Consider the following 22,806-nt stretch of genomic DNA (forward strand, 5'->3'; position numbering starts at 1 on the left):
TGTCGGGGTTTATTGTGGAAGGCCTGTCTTGAATTAACCTTATATAACTAAGGGTTAAAGGGCTAGTTCAATGTTCTTGAAGTGGGGTTGTATGGGGTACTTAGGCATAGTCAGTGTGTTACCTTATAGAGATGGTGGTCAGCGCAGTGACTATAAGTAGTTTAGGGAGATATTGCTGTGTAGCAGAAATCCGCCTTGAAAACAAAACAAAAGGCTGTCTGACGGCAAACTAAAGCTGTGGAAAAAATCTCAATTTAGCATACAATTGAACGGATATTTACAGTAGGTTTAAGGTAAACATTTATATATGTGAAGAAGAAACATTTTCTTCTAACCCTGTCTGCAACAGTGCAAAGCTGACCACTGTTACAGCGATGTCTCCCCCAAACTTAGAGTCCTTATAGTGGCTGCACTGATCGCCATCTTTATACAAGGTAACAGACTACCTATGCCTAAGTACCCCAAACAACCCCACTTCAAAAATACTGAACTATCCATTTAAACTGTTTTTATGAAGCTAGTTTGGAGTTGCATTTAATTCAAGTCTGGTTTATTGTCTCTGGAACCAACCTGAGGCATCAAGTCCTGATCACATCAAATAGGAGGAAAACAGTGAAGATAAATGAGAGTAAATATAACTTATGGTCAAAAAAGCAAAAGAGCGCTTTGGCGACATATTGTAGGTCAGGAAGATCAAAACACATTATTATACACAAGATCTCAATCATTCTGATTATGTTGGTTGGTGACACGACAGCATTCTCTATATATACTGAATTTATCATTTACATTTCAGCAGTTGCACAGCTATATTAGTCTCAGTACAAGTACATTAGTGTCACTGATTGCCATGTGAGTTATAAAACCCTAAGAAACATTTCTACCAAAGGCAAAACAAACATAAAAGTCAGGTAAGCTGTTATCTGTGTGTCTCCCAGAGTTGCATGACCTAAAGCTACAAAGATGCACAAAGTCAACAGACTATTCCCCATTAACTGAACCATATTTCTTATTAACAAAAGGAAGGATAGTTTAGTAAATGGACAACCTCAGATTGTTGTGTTTAGGAGGTTGACGTGCAATCATTCTCAGACTTAAACACTGTGTCAACAGTGCCTAAATTCTAAACTTGTATTGATGTAACGTTTTTTGAGATAACAGATCTATTGGGATCTCCTTAAAAGTGACCAATAACATGGTCAGTCCCTTGTTGAGAGAAAGAAGACTCACTGACCATAATCTTGCAACACTTTTGGAAAATGTCTGCCCTGAGACATAATCTGATTTCACCACCCATCACAGATTCCTCTCCACTGGTTTATGTCTCACACGTTAACATTTTAAAGAGATTGTGTCAGACTCTGTGAATGTTTACCTGAACATCTAATCTTGTTTCCCTGATGAAGAAGAGGTCAGACAGAGGAATAAGTAAGAAAGGACATCACCAATCTAACAGTCTTTTTTTTGACAAATAGATGGAGTAAATATAAAACAAAACTAAAAACACTGTGGTCAAAAAAGCAAAAGAGCGCTTTTGGCGACATATTGTAGGTCAGGAAGATCAAAACACATTATTATAGACAATATCTCAATCATTCTGATTATGTTGGTTGGTGACACGACAGCATTCTCTATATATACTGAATTTATCATTTACATTTCAGCTGATGCACAATGTAGTTTGCACTCAACACTTTTTTTTCTTTACATGAAAATATTTTCTTTTACTCATCTTTTACTGGTTCTGTGCTTCCCAACCTTTATTGCTTGCGACCCTTCAAATGAAAGCAGTGTTTACACGTGACCCCATAATCACAGGGTTCCTGAGGATATGAGTCAAAACATTTCAGATATCATAATGAATTTTATCATTTGTAATAGGCAAATCTATTCAAAACTCAACATGAAAGTAAAGATTAAAGAACAGTCAAAAGAATAACTTTACATTTGCACACTATTTCTCCTGCTTTCCTGTCCTGTTAATCATCTTGCGACGGCTCAGATGCATCTTGGAACCCATTGGGTGAACTTTAGGTTGCATGACTAATCTAGTATATGTTAAAATGCTGATTAACTCACATCTTTGCACTCCATGTTACCATTCCAGTCTTTTCCATTCATCTCTCTCTCTCTCTCTCTCTCTCTCTCTCTCTCTCTCTCTCTCTCTCTCTCGCTCAAGGGAAGCCCTAAGCTCCATTTAGACATGTAATCCCATCGGATCATAAGCGGCTTCCTCTCACTCCTTCACTCTGTCTCTCTTCTTTTCGTTCACTCTGACGGTTCAATCATAACTAGTGAGTTTCCTCTCAATTTCAATTTGAGTCCAGTTCAGTTAAACCCAAAAAGCCTGAACTAAATTAGATAATTGCACTTTTCTAATTTTACCTAAGTAAATTGGACATTTTCTTGTAATAGATTAATTTTACATCGTTGTACAGGTACTTTAACTTATGAGAAGGCTTTAAGTACTTATTGTACCAGTTGCTGTTGACATGTAAATGCAATGACATGTACATGCAATGAAACTGCTCCACAGCTACATTACCAATGGACAGAATCAATGCTATCTGCTCCCAGTACAGAAAGTGGACAAAATCTAACTAGTGAGCCATTTAAGGGAACAATCGTGAAAAAGCAGCCGCTCCCTTACTTATTGCCACAGAAGCATCGGCAGGACCGATCAAGTGTCATCCACATTGACAGTGACTTCAGGACATGCACTTGAGCAAAACTTTTTTCACAAGTGTACGGCTATTAACGGGACTGCACTTCTGTATCAGAGTTGAATGTTGATTTTGCATGCTATCCTATCACACACAGATCAGACAAAGAGAAAACAGGTGCCTTTTTGAGAAATGTTTTGCCATTGTTTAAGTGATGTTTTTGTTTTGTTTTTGTTTTGTTTTTCCTTGCCGTGCACCATTGTTTTGTTTTGTAATGATTTCAGTTGAATTGTGTGCTCCATGCCATGTGCTATGGCCGTGAGCCGTAATAAATAAATGAAAATGAAATGAATGAAATGCTCATCTCCCTTGCTGTTGTCTCCCTTGTTATTCAATTATGCTTACATTATATTCATTCAAGATAAAAACAAAATTCCATTGCAGCTTATAATATTATGTATACTTAATAACATGTGACTTTTTTTTAGTATCGTAATAACAATAAAAATACGTGTTTGTTTATTCGGAAATATGGAAGGCAAAAATAAAGAATGACTGGAGAAAAGTTTCCAAGTTCTCAGAGGATGTTTAATGAAGTGATATCACAGGACAGCTGATGCAGGCACAGCAAAAGTCAAAAAGAAAGAGAGCCCTCTCTCGACAACAGAGGCATTATATTATCTCTAAACAGGGTGGCAATTTATTGTTGCCATGTGTGTTCTCTTCTTTCCGGACGTCCTCTGCTGAACTTTACTGATTAGGTTAAGCTTCCCAGCCTTGAGAGAGTTTCTAAAACTTGCTTGGCCAGAAAGGCCTTTGTTTTAGCAGATACTCTGGCTTCGGAATGTAGCTTATCTTATGGGAAAATCAGCTTCAGTTTTATTGCTGTTCTACCTCCTCGTCTCCAAAGCACCAAGAATGAAGTGAGAACATTTATTAAAGTCAAATGTGAAGAATATATAAATTGTTTAAATGATTATACAATGGGTAAATGCAAATTAATGAGGGGGGTATATGCATCATTAAAATTAGAAATTAAAATCCTTACAATCGTGTATAAATAATGCATGTTAACGGTGACATTTGAGACAGGGAGTGGCCCCGAAAAAAGGGTGGCATCTGGGTAACGAGTGAGTCATTTAAGGGAACAATCGTGAAAAAGCAGCCGCTCCCCTGAAGTCAGTGCCACACCACTTATTGACAAAGAAGCATCGGCAGGACCGGTCAAGTGTCATCCACATTGACAGTGACTTTATTAGGGACATGCACTTATGCAAAGTGAATTCACGGTGACATTTGACACAGGGAGTGGCCCCCAAAAAAGGATGGTGTCACGGTCCTGCCTGGGCCTCTTTGCCTCTGTGTTGTTTTTGCCCTTTGGCAAGGTGTCAGGTGTGTTGGAGTCAGGTACCAGCATTCACAGCTGCCATCAATCACTAATCAACCGCTCTTCATATTCCCGGCCCGACCTTCCAGACACTGCCAGATTGTAGACTCAGTTTCTCACAGTCAGTCGCTCTCTCTAGTTTACCTACCTGTTTGCAGCTCCGTTTGCATTTTGCATTTTGCCTCGTCCTAATTCCTGTTCTCTCTGCCACAGCTCTCCCGGCCTGACTCCAGCCACCGGCTCCAGCCTGCACCAGCCAGCACTTTCTCCCGGACCCATCTGCCTGCCTGCTCTGGCCTGCTCTCGCTCAGCCCCCTGGACATTCCCCGTTGCTCTCCCCCTGGAGCCCCATGACAGTAGGATTCCCCCCGGATCACGGCCCTAACCCCCAGCAGATTCCTTCTAAATAAACCTTCTTAAACCGGTACTGTCTCCGCGCCTGTGTCCTCCAAATGCTCAGAAAATGTATGATTGCTATAGAGGATGCATCGAAAGACCAGACCTGAAAGTATGAGTGTGGACATGAAACAGCACACTGCACACACAATGCAGTTCCTAAAAAACAATCACAGCAGGTACACTTAAAGCTAGTTGGCAGTATTACCCAGCAGGAGTGAAAAGATACTAATTGGGTATTTCCCAGTGAGACCGATGCCTTCACTTACCTCAGTTTAACTTAAAACACTGCTGCCATGAACATGGTGTTAGGCAAGAATTGTTGAGCCCAGAAAAGAGTAAACATGCTGGGGTAACATAACAATTTGCTAAAATACGTAATGGCCTGAACTATTGCCTTGTTTTGATATGATACAGACCAACCTACATCAAATTCTGAAGCTATCAATGTTGTTTTCATAGCACAGCTACTAAGGATTAACTGTATCAGTCAGACTCATCCACGGCTGCAGACCACAGGGGGTTGAATGTTTTTATCATAACTTGCTTTAAACTAGAGGTGGGCATAGATTAATTTTTTTAATCTAGATTAATCTAGATTAATTTTGGAATTAATCTAGATTAATCTAGATTAAAATGGCTCATTTGAATTCAATCATAATATGTGTGTGCTCCCTAAATAATGACTCAAAGTAAGTCTTTGAGAACGTGTTTCTCAAGCCAGGTGGCGCATCAGCCCAGGGGCTCATCTCCTGTGCAGGTGCACACCTAATGCATCAAGTTAACTTGCGTGCAGAAAGAGGATGTCACGGAACTCATGTCCGTTAGCTTTTCAATATAAGACTGTCAAAATAAAAGTCCCGCAAAACAATCGTTATTTTGGGGATTAACTTCTCCGCGTGAGAAATTTGAGTTGTAGGCTAGCGTGTGAGAGTGTGAGCTGGTTGATATGAGTGTGTCTCACGGCCAAAAGGGTGAGACTTGGCAGCTCTGTCAGTTGTCAAACAAAGCGGACGGACGTGGTCTCTATAGCAACGAGATCAGCTGAGCTATCACTGATAAAAAAAAATATTGTTTCCATAATGATTTCCATAGCCTTAAGCCATAGGCTAGCCTACATGTTGTGTAATTCAGTGATTTTCAACCTTTAATGAGTCGAGGCTATGCATTGGCTTTGGCGATTTCCCTTGCCTCTTTTTTTTCTCTCCACACAAAGCTCTCCCATTGCACACACGCATGCCCCGGCCGCTTCCGAGAGCACAGACTGTTAGAACTCCTACAGTAAACCAATTCCGCATTGCACAAGGTACAAACAACCTTGGTCTTGTCGAGGTTTCCATTGGGAAGCTTCTTAAAAATACATTTTCCCTGAAGCAAACCCGGCGGCTTCCTAGCTGCATCCATGTCAGCACGTTACGTTTGATGTGGTAGGCTACACAGGTGCGAAGTCGGACTCGTTCTGACTCGTGCACTACAGTGCAATTCGGCCAGGTATATATCCGCGCTAAAATAAGAGGAACAAGAGATTAACGGCGATATTTTTTTTTATCGCCGATAAGAGTCTAGCGTTAACGCAGCACGTTAACGCCGTTATCGGCCCACCACTACTTTAAACTAAATTACAGTGTGTGCCAAATGGATCTAGTGAAATGTAATATCATCTCAAATGTACTTGAATTCCTTTTACTGAAGCACTGTACTAGCATACACATTAAAGATACTTGTATTTTACTCAAGTTTTTATTTTCACTACTTCTACTCTGGTAAATTTGAGAGAGAAATATTGTACTTTATTCGATTGAAGCTTTAGTTTCTAATTATCAAGATTAAATGTTTGCCTGCAAAACATCTGAAGATCTTATAAAATATAATGCTTTTTTATCATACAACCCAACAGTTAACAGGTACAGCTGTTGGGTTGATGATCATAAGTATTTTTCATGCAAAAAAGACAAACATGCTGTGGTCTTCAGCTTCTAAAATCTGAGGATTTCTGGCTTTTCCTTTAAATCATTCCAATTTAATATTGATGATGTGGTTGCATAGGCTTAGTCACTAATCTTTTACCAATAAAAAAAACTTTTAATACTTTAAGTAGTGTGCATTCATTCTCCTGTAGCCTACCTCACATTATAATCATATAATTAAAGTTGTTTAAAAACAGTATTGCCTCATAACAGCAGCTTGTGATAGATTTATTTCGATCATGGATTGTGCCACCCTGAAACCTGAATCACTGAGTTAAGTTGTCAAGCTCCCCGGCATCGGAGTGTGATGTGATGACAGGGAGCGGCAGCATCAGGACCACTCTGTCTGTCTCGCTGCTCACAACACTCTCGCGCTTGTGTTGATTTGTGTCGCGTGTATGCAGAGGACTGAAGCAGACCCGACTGAGGACACTAGAGGAATGGCCTCTGAACGGGATGGATCCAATGTAACCCGAAATCTGACCAACCAGTTCGTGCAGCCGGTGTGGCGCATCGCGCTGTGGTCTGCGGCGTACAGCACCGTGCTGGCTGTGGCAGTGTTCGGGAACCTGATCGTGATTTGGATTATTCTGGCGCACAAGCGGATGAGAACTGTCACCAACTATTTCCTGCTGAACTTGGCTTTCTCCGATGTTTCGATGGCTGCATTCAACACGCTCATCAACTTCATCTACGCGGCTCACGGAGACTGGTACTTTGGAGAAGTGTACTGCCGGTTTCACAACTTCTTCCCTGTCACTGCGGTGTTCTCCAGCATCTACTCTATGACCGCGATAGCCATCGACAGGTAGGTTATAGAGACTTACTGCTGAAGAAAATGTTATAGTCCTAATTAGTAGGCATGGAAGTGTTATTAGTGACGATAATAGTAATGGCCCAAGTTGTGTTTTTTCTGCACTCCTAAAAGTGAATGAAGGTCTCCAGATAATTTTACAACAATCGTTTATTTCACAATACATTTTTGAGTAATAGAGTAACTTTGGGTCAATTTATCTAAAAAAAGAATAATAATAGAAAGCCTATAGCAGGATGTTTTACCTCAGGATACAGAGGATCAACTGCATAGATACAGTAGGATACATGTAGCCTAATGGAGCTCATGTTATTTCATATTCAAAGAAAGTTTCAATACTTACATTTGGTTTTCTGTGTTTTTACTGTGAATCTGGTATCCGACGTTTGAATTGAATGCACCCTTTTTAAAAAATGGAAACCATTGATTTGATTTTAACTACAACTTTAATGAAAATTAAACAACTAGTGCATCTCCGTACATACATAAAAAATACAAACATACCTTTGTGGAAAATCTGTGACGACCAATAGCCTTGAAGAATCATCACAATGATTTTTCATTCACAAGTCTTTTTCAGGGCTTTGATTTAGTGTGATTTAACAGCATTGAACTGAACTCTCAGATTGATTCTCAGATATTCAGCTGTGATAATGGCCCAACCCCCTGATTTTATGTATCTGACATGGAGTCATAGCTTAGGCCTGCATTGCTATAACCTCTGACCTGCAGGTACATGGCCATCATCCATCCCCTGAAGCCTCGCCTGTCGGCGAAGGCCACTGTGGGAGTCATCGTGTGTATCTGGAGTCTGGCCATGGTTCTGGCCTTCCCTCTCTGCTACTTCTCCACCATCCGAACTCTGCCACGCAGGACCCTCTGTTACGTGGCCTGGCCCCGCATGGCCGATGACGCCTTCATGTGAGAACACAGATACACTTTTTCTGGCTCACTATATGAATAGCTTTGTGTCATGACCTCTTGTGTTTCTTCACTTTTGCAGGTATCACATCATAGTGACAGTTCTGGTCTACGCGCTGCCCTTAGCGGTGATGTGCATCACTTACAGCATCGTAGGAGTGACTCTGTGGGGAGGGGTGATACCAGGAGACTCCTCTGATAACTATCACGGACAGCTCAGGGCTAAACGGAAGGTAAACGTTGTCCGTGTGTCCGTCCATCCATCCATCTATCACAACACAAGAATAAAATGTGTACTTAATTAGTGCATTGTTATCTCCCGGAAGCAGGAACCTACCCGGAAATTAATGATTTGCACGTTACAGTTTTTCTCAGTCGCTTTGGTGCTTTTCTCACATCACTATTACAGTTTTTCTCAGTCGCTGGTCGAAAACCACAAATGTACGGTTAGACAGTGAGACCATAAAACACTCTTTCTGCCATTTCTCAAGCTAGGATGAACCGTTTTTAAAAATGTTTGCACATTTATACTACATACGATCTCAGAGTTCAATACACCTTCATTTTCCTACCGATGAAGTAGGTATTTAACTGCAGCCTGGATGAAGAGGCACTTGTTCCACTTAAGTTAGACATCATCAGACAGACTACATAGTGTACTGTACAGTGTGAGGGTCGAGTTGAACAGGGATTACGGTCATCACAGCTGTCATGACAGACATATATCACGAAAGCCCTGGGATAAAAGCTGAAGAATACAATTTATTGATAATCATCACAGATACTGCAGGATAACATGCCAGATAAAATGAAATGAGATGAAATGAAAATGTATTATGCAAACTGTCGATCACCAACTTTAATTTTTTTTGACGGACGTAATACAATGTAAATCAAACTATTTCCCGCCCTGAAAATGGGTGATGTAAAGTAAGAAACAACGTAGAGTATAAAACAACTAAAAACTAATACTAACTATAAAATGGATTTTCTTCCTGTGCCTTACACTAAATATTGGAATGTTTTTTGGGCACCGCAAACACACATTCAGTGCACAGAGGCAGAGACGGATGCACAGGTGCAGGGTTGCCTTTGCAATCAATCTTTTATTGGCCTCATTAGAAAGGGGGAGAAACTCATCAAAGGCTCAGATTGCTGATTAAAATTGCTGCAAGAGATAAAAGAGATTTATTTTTATAAATGTCAGGAAACAAAAGGCACAAGACAATTGTCAGGCTTGATTCAAAAGGCCCACGCTGACAAAATGCCACCAGGCTGGAGATAAGAGGAAGTCTCTCTCCTCTCCTGCCTGCTCCTTCTAACCCCCCACAGCTCTGCCGCAACCCACTGATGAGGTCTGCGCTGCTCATATATCCGTCCTACATGAAACCTGCTGGGGCCGGTGCGTCACCACTAACCTTTCCCCTCTCTTCTCTTCACACCAGCAGCCATTCTGGACTCTCTGAATGGGAGCGCCATTGTGATCAGAATGATGGAAAAGGCACTTGCAACACACTTGCCACTTTAGAGACAATGTGCATATATAGAGCTGCCGTGGCTTCAAACAATCAAAATCACATTGAAATGCCATCTTAGAGTGTTTTGCTTCAGCAATTGAATGGTTCCTCCAGTTGAAGTGGATGGACACGGTACAGGGATGGGATGTCAATCAAAACTTTTATGTTACATATAAAAAACTACGTGTTCCTTTCCTGTCATAGTTCAGATTACATGCACACGATTCAAAGCAACAGATATATGCAAAGGATTATTTCATCACAGCGGCATGACCACTGGTCAGCAGGTTGTATTCATGAGATGCAGTTATATCATTATAAGGAGCAGGCAGCAAGAGCAACAACAAATATGTATACTTTTATTTCTTTTTTGAGTATGACACCCACTATTGGTCAACTTTGTTACACTTCCACTGTCCTGCTAATAGTTGTAGTATTTCTATCTGTTCTCTTGCAGGCGGTGAAAATGATGATCATTGTGGTGGTGACCTTTGCCCTCTGCTGGCTGCCTTATCACGTCTACTTCATTGTGACGGGTCTCAACAAGCGTCTGAGCAAGTGGAAGTACATCCAGCAAGTTTACCTGTCGGTGCTGTGGCTGGCGATGAGCTCCACCATGTACAACCCCATCATCTACTGCTGCCTCAACAGCAGGTGGGTACACATACGTAATAATAACCCAACCGACACACTTGTAAGCTTCTGTATATGTCCACATGTGAGAGATGTTGATTTGGGCGCAGGTTCCGCGCCGGTTTCAAGAAGGTTTTCCGTTGGTGTCCCTTTGTCCGGGTCTCAAGCTACGATGAGCTGCAGCTCCGAAGCACAAGACTACGACCGGGTCACCAGAGCAGCATGTGCACCCTCTCTCGGTTCGACACCAGCCTCCTCAGCAAAGACAAGAGCACTTGTTCCCGTGGAAACAAGGTCAAGACTCAACTCTCAGCCCAAGAGTAAGGTTGTCTTCACTGGACACACTCCAGCTGAACCCTAAATAGGTTTTATTGACATATTATTTTGAGCTGACAAGTGCTGATTGGACTTAAATTGTATTTTTGTAAAGTAAAGTAAAGTAAAGTAAAGTAAAGTAAAGTAAAGTAAAGTAAAGTAAAGTAAAGTAAAGTAAAGTAAAGTAAAGTTACTTTATTAGTCAGTGGTAAATTGTATTTTTGTTGATGAAATAAATGAGGGAATGCTGTTAAAAACCACTCATGGAGTCAATTAAGCTTCTTGAACACATATACGAGGCATATTTTTAGATGCATTGTCATTTACACTTTCTGAGGATGTTATTATCTCCTCATAACTGCGGAACATTTCCTGAGAAATATCATATTTTTTCAGATTTCTTAAGTTTCAAAGGAGTCCAGGTAGAGTTGTGTGTACAGGTACATTGCACACAGGAACTACCAGTACCTTACTTCCCATCATTTTCTAATGATAACAGTTAGTAAAAAAGTCTAATCAAAATTAAATAAGAGGTTGGGGGATGGTAAGTGCAGTTGCTTCTATTTGTTTATGTGGTGGAGGGGCCATTACTCAGAGGATTTCATCAACAATAATTGGAGCAACATTACTAATGTTACATTACCAGCGTTAATTACCCAAAATCTATAACATCAACACTGATTTGTAGGGATACTGGATAGATATTTTCCCCAGCATATCATAACACAATGTAAATTCACAAGTGCTTGCTACTTTCATTTTTGTTGGTTGGAGAAAGCATGTGCCATTTTAAAATGGACCCTTTTTTGAAAAAAGTATGATTTGTTTGTATATGCTGTATCAAGTAATCGTACAGTGTGTGTTATAATATTCTGATATTTTCTGCAGATTCAACCACACATTTGACTCAAATTGTACAGTATATAGCCTTTACTGTGAATGTTTGTTTTATTGTTGTACTAAAGGTGTAAAAATAGAATAAAATGGCACATTCATTTGAATTGTGTGTACTGATAGTGGTGTTCCATCAGAACATTTGTTTGCATGTAGTTAATGTGATGGCAAATGTATAACTATCTACTTTTCCTTTATTCACTGAATCTTACATCAGTCAAATATGTGCTTTGTGCCTCTGTGTGTTGTCTTTTTTGTGCTATTAATTAAATTATTAAAACTTGGTTGAGTTTTAGTTCTTCTTATTGCTGTACAAGTATAAAGATATGTCGAAAATCACCAAAAACACTTTATTCATATCATTGTTTTGGAAGCATTACATACGTATCGTATTTGACTAAAAACCATTGAATGTTGGCATCTCAAAACTCATGATCTGGTAGTGAGGATGCCAGGTTTACCCTATGTAAGAACTCAAACTAAAAAACTTACGACATGTGACCACTGTTAATCACATTGAGTTGGTAATGCTAAAAATTAACGATTCATTCGGTTATACCCAACAGGGTTTATAAGAATATTTGGACCTGTGTCCTCCACAGGTACTTCTCTGGACTGCAGTCGTGTTTAACTAAAAAAATTAGAAATCTGTCATAAAGTGAGGTCCATCCTGCTATTGATAACTTCACTTCTTGCACAAGCTGTCATTGTCCCATCCAAAGGTCAGCCCTGCAATGTGTAAAAAGTAGAGGCAAAGCAAGGTTTAAGCAGTTTATTGGTTTACAGTATGTATTTCGACAGTATATAAAGGTCGATATTGGCAGCTAAAATTATCCTATTGTGAACGTGCTGGTTTCTTGTCCAGCTGGGGTCTTTTGTTGCATGCCGTTTCCCCTATCTCCATCTCACCCCACAGAGTTTTGTCTCTTTACTTTACACTAAAAAAATAAAGGCATGAAATGCCACACACAAAAACAATATTTAAAAAAATTGCTTTATATCAGAAATGTTGTTGTAAGCATATATTTTTGATGATATGCGTACATAAAGGAAGATTTCCGCCTATATTTCAAAAAAAGCCTTACAAGTCATTTCAAAGACAGCGTTATGGCTATGTGTTCGCAGAGGAAAACAAAAGCTTGCGGCACCTCGATTGGTTAACATTACAACAAAACAGATTGTTTTAATTTCATTGTTCAACTGAGCTCAAAAAAGAAGAAAAAGACAAACACGTTTGTGTCGTTATACTGTAACTGAGCATTTTAAGATGCTTATTGTGTTTGGTCAACAGCTAAAGGAAAAAAAAGATAAAGCCACAAGTGCCAGCACAAGCCACTGGGTGGAGACATCTGCTGGGGACCTAGAGAGAGAGAGAGAGAGAGAGAGAGAGAGAGAGAGAGAGAGAGAGAGAGAGAGAGAGAGAGAGAGAGAGAGAGAGAGAAAGATTAATTTCTCAGGTAATGTTGAAATATAAAAATATCACAAATACCTTGCAAACCTTCTTTTCTCAATCAGCCTCTTCCCACGAGCAAGGTGGTACTTTTCAGTGAAAAGTAGAGCCATTTTGGTTATTTTGCTTCTTTTTTCCCCCTCTTACTATTAATGAAGTGAATGGGACTATATACCATTGGCTGTATTACCAGTCACCACTTGTTTTACCACTAACAGCCACCTGTCCGGTGCCGGAGATCGAACCAGTCCCCTTGTGGTTACTGGTCCACCCTTCTTTCCTCTTGGAAATCCTACCGCCCTCATGCATGATCACGACTAAACCATTTCCTCTTTCTGTCAAATAACCAAAATCCAGATGTTGAAAGTTCTGGGTTTCCTTCAATTATTACAGTGAACTAACAGCATGACCTTCACGAACACTGCCTATCCTTCCTGATGAAGGTTGTTTGGAACGCAGACACGACTCAGGGCCGAAAAATAAGTTCCCCAACTCCTCTGCATTGTCCTCTCCATTTGTTAATAAAAGAGCAAAATACAGTATGTCACTGTTATCCAGAAAATGTCAGTCTTACCTTGAAAAAATGTAACAGTTGTGTGAGCTGTTCCACTTTGAGTGTGTCAAAGCGATCTCAGTGTATGAAGTATCATCCATTTCAACGCTGTTTACTTGTTCCACAGTGAACACCTCAGCTGGAGATAAGAGTGCAGTGCCCTCCTCTTCACTGCAAATGGAGGATCCCAGGTTGGTGAAGAAGCAAGAAGTGATATTCAAAATGACTAAGTCATCCATATCCTGCAATGTCTTTGTTGAAAGATAGTCCGTGTAAACTTGAGTGAACCTTCCAAATCTCACCTCTGAGCCTTTGTTTGCAGTGTATTTTTCTTCTGGGACGACATACAGAGTTCTGCACGTTGGATTCAGCAGTGTCATGGAATCCATGAGCAGGAAGTGAAGAGACTTGAAATGGAAGTGGTTTTCATAGGTGCTGACGTTTGTGCCCAGTGTTTTGACGGCCTCGTTAAAGTTCTTTTTAAAAGCTTCATCCCCATTGGCATAAGCCAAGAGTGCTGCGGTATGTTCTTTAGTTCCTCCAGGGATCAGCTTTGAACACTGTTTTGCATTCCATGCTTTCAGGAATCCATCACTGTGGTTCAGCTCTTGTTGTAACAGGTCTGACAGAACAAATGTATCCAAGGCTTCTTTACGGCATCCTTCGTACCGGTCGTCTACAGCGTCGGGGGCCATGTCCAGTACGGTCACGCTCTCTGCAGTCACCTATAATCGGATGTGGAATTTAAAATATAGCTTCAAAAGAGGAGAATATTTATGTTTTCTAATACAAAATCACAACAATATTTCAATGGCTGTTTGTAAGAGAAACAAAACTTACTTTGTAGTAGAGAGCTGTCAGTGCGATTGCAGCAAGAAGGAGTTTTCTTCTGTCCCCCATTTTAAAGGGCTATACTATTCTCCTCTCTGCACAAGTGGCTGAAACATAAATAAAAAATAAGCACTGCAGGACCAATCTTGAATAAAGAGTTCAATGACACTATACATAGCCCAGAAATGGGAGGATCTGCCTGAGTTGCTCAATAGCTTTGTTTAGACAAGCCTCCGTGATAAAGTGATCAGTTTTCTCTCATTGGAAAGATGAACATAAATAATTGAACATTAAAAGACAAACAAGAAAAAGACAAGAAAAACATTGAAAGGAACGCACCTTAAGCAAGGAAAAAGAATCTTGAAGCACAAATCAAGTCCATGTACCAAAACTGCATGGGTGTGATCATTCTCTGCAGGGCACTGTCTATTGGAAGTGGAAAAACCTTATCTCAATATGCAACTCCTTTTTCTTTCCTGGGGAAGGAAATAACATGCCACTGGGAATCCGATGATGCTGAGTTATTTGTTCTGCTAGAGCTACTGATTTGTTGTAGATGTTTTGATAAACCAAAAACACCAAAATGGTCTGCTGCAGGGACTTGTGTGTGTGTGTGTGTGTGTGTGTGTGTGTGTGTGTGTGTGTGTGTGTGTGTGTGGGGGGGGGGGGGGGTGTTCTCTAACCACTACATCCTGAGGGCCCCACAACCTGCAGCAGTTTGATCATGCTGCCTAATTTAAATTCAATATGAATAAACACTAAGGATTACAAATGAAATCAGATACACATTGAGTCAAATGGAGTAGAAATGTTTATGAGACACATTAAGCTGGAAATGGTTGAACTTGATAGTGAGAAATGTTTCATCAACACATTTGATTTCCTTTTTTGGCCAACTAAATACTTGACAGTCACTCTATTGCTAATTGCACCTATAATATACTTCATAAATAAGTCACATTTGTTCATTTAGGAAGTTAGCTAATGTTATAGAGTTGTACAAAATCTTTCAAAAGTAGTAAATAAAAAGAATGAAAAAATCCTTCCAATTGGTTCCAAATGCAGCTTCTAGACCCCTAACTGTTATGAAGAAAAGACAACATAGCACTCGAGTTCTATCCACGCATTGGCTGCCTGTAAAATACAGACATTTCAAAATGTTATTATTGTTTTTTAAAGAGCTCAGTGGATTGGCGCCATAATACATCACTGATCTGCTAATCCCATTTTCTGTGTCACTCAGGTCTTCTAAGCAACTCCTCTCAGTCCTGCTCTCATGTCTCAAAACCATATGACAGAGCTTTTTCAGTTGCTGCTCCCAGGCTCTGAAATAGTCTCCTGTCCCAAATTAGGTTTTGCTATGGCTACATAAATAAAGTGACTTGATTTGACTTTTATAGTCATTCCATGATCTACCTTTGTTTAATTAAAATTACACTTATTAAAGAACAAGTATACTTACCTGATGACTGTATACTATCCTCTAGAGATATATAGGGCGTTTGAGCAACTCATTCCTATTCTGCAAGGCTTTGTTCCACCTCCTGACCTCCACTCACTTCCTTCCTTCCTTAACGGTAGCCTGCAAAAGCTCAGATTTGCAGAGCAGTTAGCCTACTCCATCATAACAACACTTCTTAACTCTTGAGTGCGAGAACACTGATCCTCCCTAGATCCAAACAGTGCATGCAAAGGCACAAACTAAACACACTAAGCCATCAGCCTATAGTTCAACTTAAAAAAATTGCAGTACAATTCTTAAGAAGGCAATTTATATGCGTATGGGTTTTGAATGGAAATAAAACAGGATACAAATCAGATGGGCATATATGTAATTATTAAGGTTGTGTTTTTTGGCACATCAACAGCATTTTCAATCCAATAGAATAGCCTAAAATTCTATGTAATCAGTAAAGGGGGAAAACTCCCCTTTTACCCAGGGGGCAAAGTGATTTTATGGACATGGAGCGTTGACAACCTTGTCAACAAGCTGCTGGAAAGCTACAGCGGGCCGATATAGCAAATCAGAACCACTGTTTAAGTGAATGGGGGTGAATGGGGATGGGCTAATGGGGATTTTTTTGAACTTATAGATATCATTATGAAACTTTGCCAGTTGATTACTGACATTAAAACAAAAACTTTTTGTACTACAGTATTTTCGAAAATGTTTAAATAAATATGAAAAATCATCAATATCTTACTAATGATGCGTAAATTTGCATATCTGCAAAGCCCCAAAATCTAGATGCTGGAAGAAAACAGAGTCAATTTGTTTTTAAATTTTGAAAACAAAACAAGTGTCCAACTGTATGTACGCATCATTAGTAAGATATTGATGATTTTTCATATTTATTCAAACTTTTTGGAAAATACTGTAATACAAAAAGTTGTTGTTTTAAAGTCAGTAATCAACTTGCAAAGTTTCATAATGATATCTATAAGTTTAAAAAATTCCCTATTAGCCCATCCCCATTCACTTAAACAGTGGTTCTGATTTGCTCTATGTCGGCCCCCTGTAGCTTTCCAGCAGCTAGTTGACCAGGTTGTCCACCCAGGTTGGGATCCTGGAAGATATCATTTCTGGTGAACAACCTTTTACAACGCTCCATGTCTGTTTTTCCAAAAAAAGGGGTTTTGCCCCCTAGGTATTTACTGATTATTACAAATTGTAAACACCTTCCTGTGTGAGGTCTTGATTGGCTACTCTCATCTGATCTAATCACTCATGGTGAGGCAAATTTAGGCATTACTCCTCCCTGATGATCACTGTTGTCTTTCTTCAACGGCTCCTCCACTGCTCAGTGTCACCTCAGATCCTCCCATCATAACCACAGTTTAAGCCTTCGTCATCAACCAGCAATGAACAGCAACAACCACAAGAAACTTCAACAGTAGAAATGTTCTATTGTTTTGGTTTTATGGGGAGTTCATGCTAAAACTATTTGAGTGGTAAACAGCTTTGGTTACATCATCCCTGTACAGAGATGCACAACATTATATGGATGAATAGATAGTGGTTAATAAAAAAATATAACATCAAATTATTCCACTTCATGCCAATCCAAGAAAAAAATAATAATTTCACCTGAACCTAACTAACCATGACTTGCTAAAATGTCCTCAGGCTCACTATGTTTGAACATTAAATTGAACCTCACACACAAACATCCAAGAGCACACAATCAGCTCTAAATTCTCTTCATCGTCAGTACAGGGGTGGGCAGTGTTAACGTTTTTTATTTAATCATTCTAAATCACATAGTTACTAAGGAAACATAAAATAATTATTACATTTATAACAAAGTAAATACTTTTTTTAATATTATATGAACAAATATGAATATTAACCATATGGAGTCTTTCCACTAGTCTGTAAATACCACATTGAGAATGTTTTATTTATTGGAGTAAGTAAGTAATATTTTTTATTGTGTTTGATATGATTAATTAATATTGTATTTTTTTCTTCCTGGCAGCTTTATACTGTGTTCAGTTGACAATATGATCCATCTGGCCTCTGACTGAGTTTGTGCTGAGAAAACAATAGAATGCATTTGGGGTAAGGACTCTTTATAACAAAGATAAACGCATTAAAAAAAAGTCAGCAAAAAATTAACCAAGGCTTCAAATGCCCTTCGACAATAAAAACAAATCTTCATAAAGCTTGTTTTCCAGTTTAAGACACTTTTAAAATGGCAGTTAACCATTAGTAGCAATCTATTTATTTTTAAACATGTTTATGTTTGGTTTGTGTTCTATAAGACACTTGAGGGCACTCAGTGACTGTCATAGAGCATCACATTCTAGAACTTTTCTGTTGTGATAGAACTGCTTGAGGTTTCTCTCAGTCATTCACTAAACAAGTTCTACAGTTTTGTCAGTTCAGTCATATTTTACTCTCTAAAAGATCTACAGCCATGTTAAACCGTGGACCAAAGGTTTGTGTCACAGATGAATACAGTCTGTGTAGTTTTTATGTTTTGTATTTTAGACCTTGTTAATGCAAAGTTCTGGCATCTCTCTGACTTCACTGACTGTGGAGCTGTCTTATATAGGCCTAAGCAAAGACTATCCATTTTTGGTAACACTTTACAATAAGGGTACATTAATTAACTGTTAATTAGTTATTTATGGTTAATACATGTTTGGTGAGGCATTATCTATGCTTAGTTAATTGAAGCTTAGTTAGTAACGCTTATTAAGCTTTACCTAATACCTAGGGGGCAAAACCCCTTTTTTTTTGAAAAACAGACATGGAGCGATGTAAAAGGTTGTTCACCAGAAATGATATCCAGGACCTTCCACGATCACAACCTGGGTGGACAACCTTGTCAACAAGCTGCTGGAAAGCTACAGCGGGCCGACATAGAGAAAATCAGAACCACTGTTTAAGTGAATGGGGGTGGGCTAATAGGGAATTTTTTAAACTTATATATATATAAGTTTAAAAAATGTTTCCAAGGGAATGTCTAGCCGTTTCCTAAAATACCAGCTGGAGACTCCAAAAGGACACTTTTGGTCCATGGCACATGAAATGTAACTGTGTAAAATTTTTATTTTCTATCGGTTATTGATCAAATTTGAACTGTGATTAGGAAAGGCTTCAGGCAGTTGGACACTTGTTTTGTATTCAAAATTTAAAAACAAATTGACTTGGTTTTCTTCCAACATCTAGATTTTGGGGCTTTGCAGATATGCAAATTTACGCATTATTAGTAAGATATTGATGATTTTTCATATTTATTTAAACATTTTGGAAAATACTGTAATACAAAAGGTTTTTGTTTTAATGTCAGTAATCAACTGGCAAAGTCTCATAATGATATCTATAAGTTTAAAAAATTCCCCATTAGCCCATCCCCATTCACTTAAACTGTGGTTCTGCAGGTTGTGATCGTGGAAGGTCCTAGATGTCACTTTTGGTGAACAACCTTTTACAACGCTCCATGTCCATAAAATCACTTTGCCCCCTAGGTATAAGCATTTATAAGCAGTAAGTTAATGATGAGTTAATGTTGAGTATGCATTTACTAAGCATTAATTAACTGTTGATTAATGCACCCTTAATGTAAAGTGTCACCCAATTTTTTCTGTCAATTTATAATGTGTTTCTTCTTTTTTCCTTATTCTGAACAGAAAAATCAAATCACTCCAGACAAAGTTAAGGGAGATCAGAGCACAAGGCACTCCAGCTTCATTGGGAGGTATGACAGTGTATTACCTTGACCTAAGAGACCTGCACCAAGGCTAGTCATTCACTTTTGAAAACTTGGTCTTGAATTTAACTCACTGACTTTTAATGTAATGATTGTACTACAGTCAGTCAGAAAATTTACTGAATTTCTGCAAAATAATATTGGGTAGTTTAATATACAGCAATGCATCATATTACATCAAATTATTGATGTTTATTAGTTTGTAGTGTTGCTGTCCTGCGAGAACCACATTTCTCCAAAAAGTCCACCTCTTATGAGGAAAGGTTTTCTGTTTTGTAATGATGCTTTTTCCAACTAATCTAAGGAGTTTTTTTTTAATATATTATGTATTTTAAACAACAGTTCTTCCTCCGTCAGTGTGTAAGAAAGAACAAATCACCCAATTTGTAGATAGGCCTACATGGTTTAACACAAAGTGAAATAAATAAAGCTTTCAGGCGAATTGTTCAAAGTTATTGGGTAAATGTATGTAGACTTTACACAGTGTCACATAGTTATTAATGCCTTTAAACAACTCCCCTGAATTGACTTGTATCAAACACAAGGTCATAATAGAATAACCAACTTGTGTTTACCCTGTTATCACCAGAGTTTCTGTCCCAAAAGCTGCAAAGACCTCTGTGAAGAATCACACCAGGAGTACTCCATGTACTCCATGGTGGTACAGACTATTCGGTCGACCCCTGGTATGTTTCACAAGAAGTGCCAACTGCGCATCATATGCTCATTTCAGAAGTTTGAAAATTTTTATTTGGAAAAAAAACAAGCTTGATACAGTTTATGATCATTATTGTTTTTACTCTGCAGAGGAAAGATAGAAGTCCATCAGAGACAGTGAAAGGATGCTGCAGCCGGCAGCAGAGGTAAGGAAATCCATCCTAATAGCAGGAGGGCCGGCCGTGTCAGTGTCTTTAGTGGTTATTGGTAAAACACTGCAGACTCTGTTGAAACCATTCAGCAGTATAATAACTGGCTGTGTGTGCTTGACTTCAGAGCCGCCACCACAGCGCCCCCACCTGAGGAGAAAAACCCTCAAGCAAAGAAGAAAAAGTGCTGGAGACTGTTCAACTGCTGCAGGGTATGTTTTAACACAAAGTGTCAGTACTTCACGTTTTCTGGTCTGGACTTAAACGTTGTCTTATAAAGTGTTGATTCTCCTTCCTCTTGATGGTGATTCTGTATTATTTAACTTTTACAGTTTGTATTTTTTTTCCTCCAACAGAGAAGAAGAAATATCGTGGCTCCAGTTTCTGACATTAAAGCTCAGAAGAAAGTCCCTCAAAATCCTCACAGCAGGTAACAAGATTCCTTTCACAGTATTGACATACCGATTGAAGACAAATCTGATTGTTGATGACAGGCATTTTCTCTTCATATTGCAGTCCTGTTAAAAGTAAAAATAGGACCCGACAGCCCGACAGCTCCATCCAAGTCGACCCAGTGGTGGAGTTTCACCCACCTAGTGAAGATGAGGATGAGACCAACAAAGATGTCAAGCAAGCAGCTGCCCCAGAGCCGTGTCTGCTTGTTTCTTCTGCCTTAATTCGAGACGCAGTCGTCAAGGCCTTGTGCCAGAGACAGGCCAAGCAGGACTCGTCCTCAAAGAGGTCAGTCTACTTTTCTCACATTTTGATGTTTCATACTTAACCTAACTTACCCAAGTAATTATTTAAGTTGTGGGGACCTGGATTTTGTCAACCAAAGGAACTTGAGTCTGACTGAATGTGACAGTGTGAACACAATGTCACGACAAGGTGTCCACACACTCGTCTGGTGACTGTTTATGTGTGTCTCTCTCTAGTACCGGCAAGAGTCGCATCCGCTACGGAGATGCCACACAGATTTTCATCCCACAGAGCTTGCGGGGTCAACAGGTCTGCTGGCTTGGGTGAGTAGATCTGCACACGCGCACACTAACACAGAGACACAAGATACTAACCCGCTGATACCTCAAGAAAACTGATTTTGTTAGTGATTTAACATGTTGCATGCTTTAAATGGAATTATTATTTCCACCATGCAGGCCACACATTCATCAGCTAATATTCCAACACAGCTTCTTTAATTTTTAGTGAACTGAGCCCCAGTTTATGATTTGATGATGTTGATGTTACTTGTTGTGTTTCAGGTTTCCAAACCCAGCACAGATCTGCTATGCCACCTCCAGCTTCCAGAGCATTTTCACACTGGCAGAGTTCGTCAGAGATGTGAACTGCCAGGAGGACGTGTGGAGTCTAGTTCCTGAGGCTGAGTTAATGAGGTGCAACTACACACACACACACACACACACACACACACACATTGCTTCCTAACCGAAACCCGTTCTCCTTAAGTTTCTACACAAACCTGAAGACAAAAATAAAATAACAATCACCATTCTCCTTCACCCCCTCCAGCCGTTTTATGAACATTGTTAGATGTCGCAGCTCTGCAGATCCCAGACAAAAACTCCAGGCATTCATCATGTTCAAGAGGGTCTTCTCTGTTCAGGCTCCTGAATTTGTGGACAACCTCCAGAAAGTGAGTAGGCTGTTTTAGTAAGGCTTTATGTTTCACTGCCTGTGTGCATCCAATCAAATCTTTACATCTGTATGTTCAGGACGCCCATGAATTCTTAACAACCATTCTGGGTCAAATGAGGAGTCTGACTGCACCACTACAGGACGCTGCAGCCCAGATGAGGAAACACTACATCTGCCCCGTGGAGAATAACCTGGTCTTCAAGATGCAGAACACCAGGACATGCAACAGGTACAACACACAGGAAAAGACAGAGCCCTGTGGTGGCAGGCCACACATCTGTCTTATATTTCTTTACTTATGACATCTATTGCAGGATGTCCGTCCTGGGAGAGGGATCAACTCTCCCTGAGATTTCACAAAAAAACATTTTTATCCTGATAAAGGGTTTTTACTGGGAGTTTTTTCTCTGCCAAGCTAAGGGTATAAGGGCAGGGTGTCATACTGTGTATGGAATGTGAAGCCCACTGAGGCTTGTGATATTGGACTATACAAAAAAAACAGATTTGATTTGATTTTTGATCTTATAATGAATATTACACCAAACGTTAAAGGGTCTTTTCAGCTCAATCAGAAAAAACTTTAAAAAACTAATTTTGTCTTTTATCCCTGCAGGTATTGGAGCTGTGCAAATTGTATGTGAACAGATGTTGAGATTTTCTCAAGTGAAAAGTGTGCCATCATCGATGTATTGTCCCTTTAATGTGCAGTTGTAGAGCTAAATCC

At 39.5% G+C, this 22,806-nt stretch overlaps 2 protein-coding genes across 2 annotated transcripts; one reads left to right on the forward strand and one right to left on the reverse strand.

The window, feature by feature from the left end:
• Window positions 1-6,853: 6,853 nt before the first annotated feature.
• On the forward strand, window positions 6,854-10,659 carry LOC307252292 (neuromedin-K receptor-like; the record flags this gene model as incomplete). Its single annotated transcript, XM_080029929.1, is given in 6 exon segments — window positions 6,854-7,221; window positions 7,960-8,148; window positions 8,231-8,381; window positions 10,123-10,319; window positions 10,409-10,589; window positions 10,591-10,659. Coding segments are annotated over 6 exon segments (1,155 nt in total).
• Window positions 10,660-12,265: 1,606 nt separating this feature from the next.
• On the reverse strand, window positions 12,266-14,781 carry LOC307252493 (ecto-ADP-ribosyltransferase 5). The gene is made up of 4 exons (XM_080030168.1): window positions 14,681-14,781; window positions 14,351-14,448; window positions 13,532-14,235; window positions 12,266-12,867 (listed from the first exon to the last, which is right to left on the reverse strand). The coding sequence occupies exons 2-4, from the start codon at window positions 14,408-14,410 to the stop codon at window positions 12,792-12,794; spliced, it is 840 nt and encodes a 279-aa protein (XP_079886294.1). The 5' UTR covers window positions 14,411-14,448; window positions 14,681-14,781; the 3' UTR covers window positions 12,266-12,791.
• Between the last annotated feature and the right edge of the window lie 8,025 nt (window positions 14,782-22,806).

Source organism: Ammodytes marinus (genome assembly GCF_949987685.1).
Source record: "Ammodytes marinus genome assembly, chromosome: 6".
Classification (NCBI taxonomy): Eukaryota; Metazoa; Chordata; class Actinopteri; order Uranoscopiformes; family Ammodytidae; genus Ammodytes; species Ammodytes marinus.

Excerpts from the sequence above, each read along its gene's own strand:
- LOC307252493 (XM_080030168.1), bottom strand. The coding sequence starts at position 14,410 with ATGGGGGACAGAAGAAAACTCCTTCTTGCTGCAATCGCACTGACAGCT. Across the intron at positions 14,236-14,350 it reads TGACAGCTCTCTACTACAAA|GTGACTGCAGAGAGCGTGAC; the intron begins GTAAGTTTTGTT and ends ATCCGATTATAG. Across the intron at positions 12,868-13,531 it reads AACTGTTACATTTTTTCAAG|GTCCCCAGCAGATGTCTCCA; the intron begins GTAAGACTGACA and ends CTCTCTCTCTAG.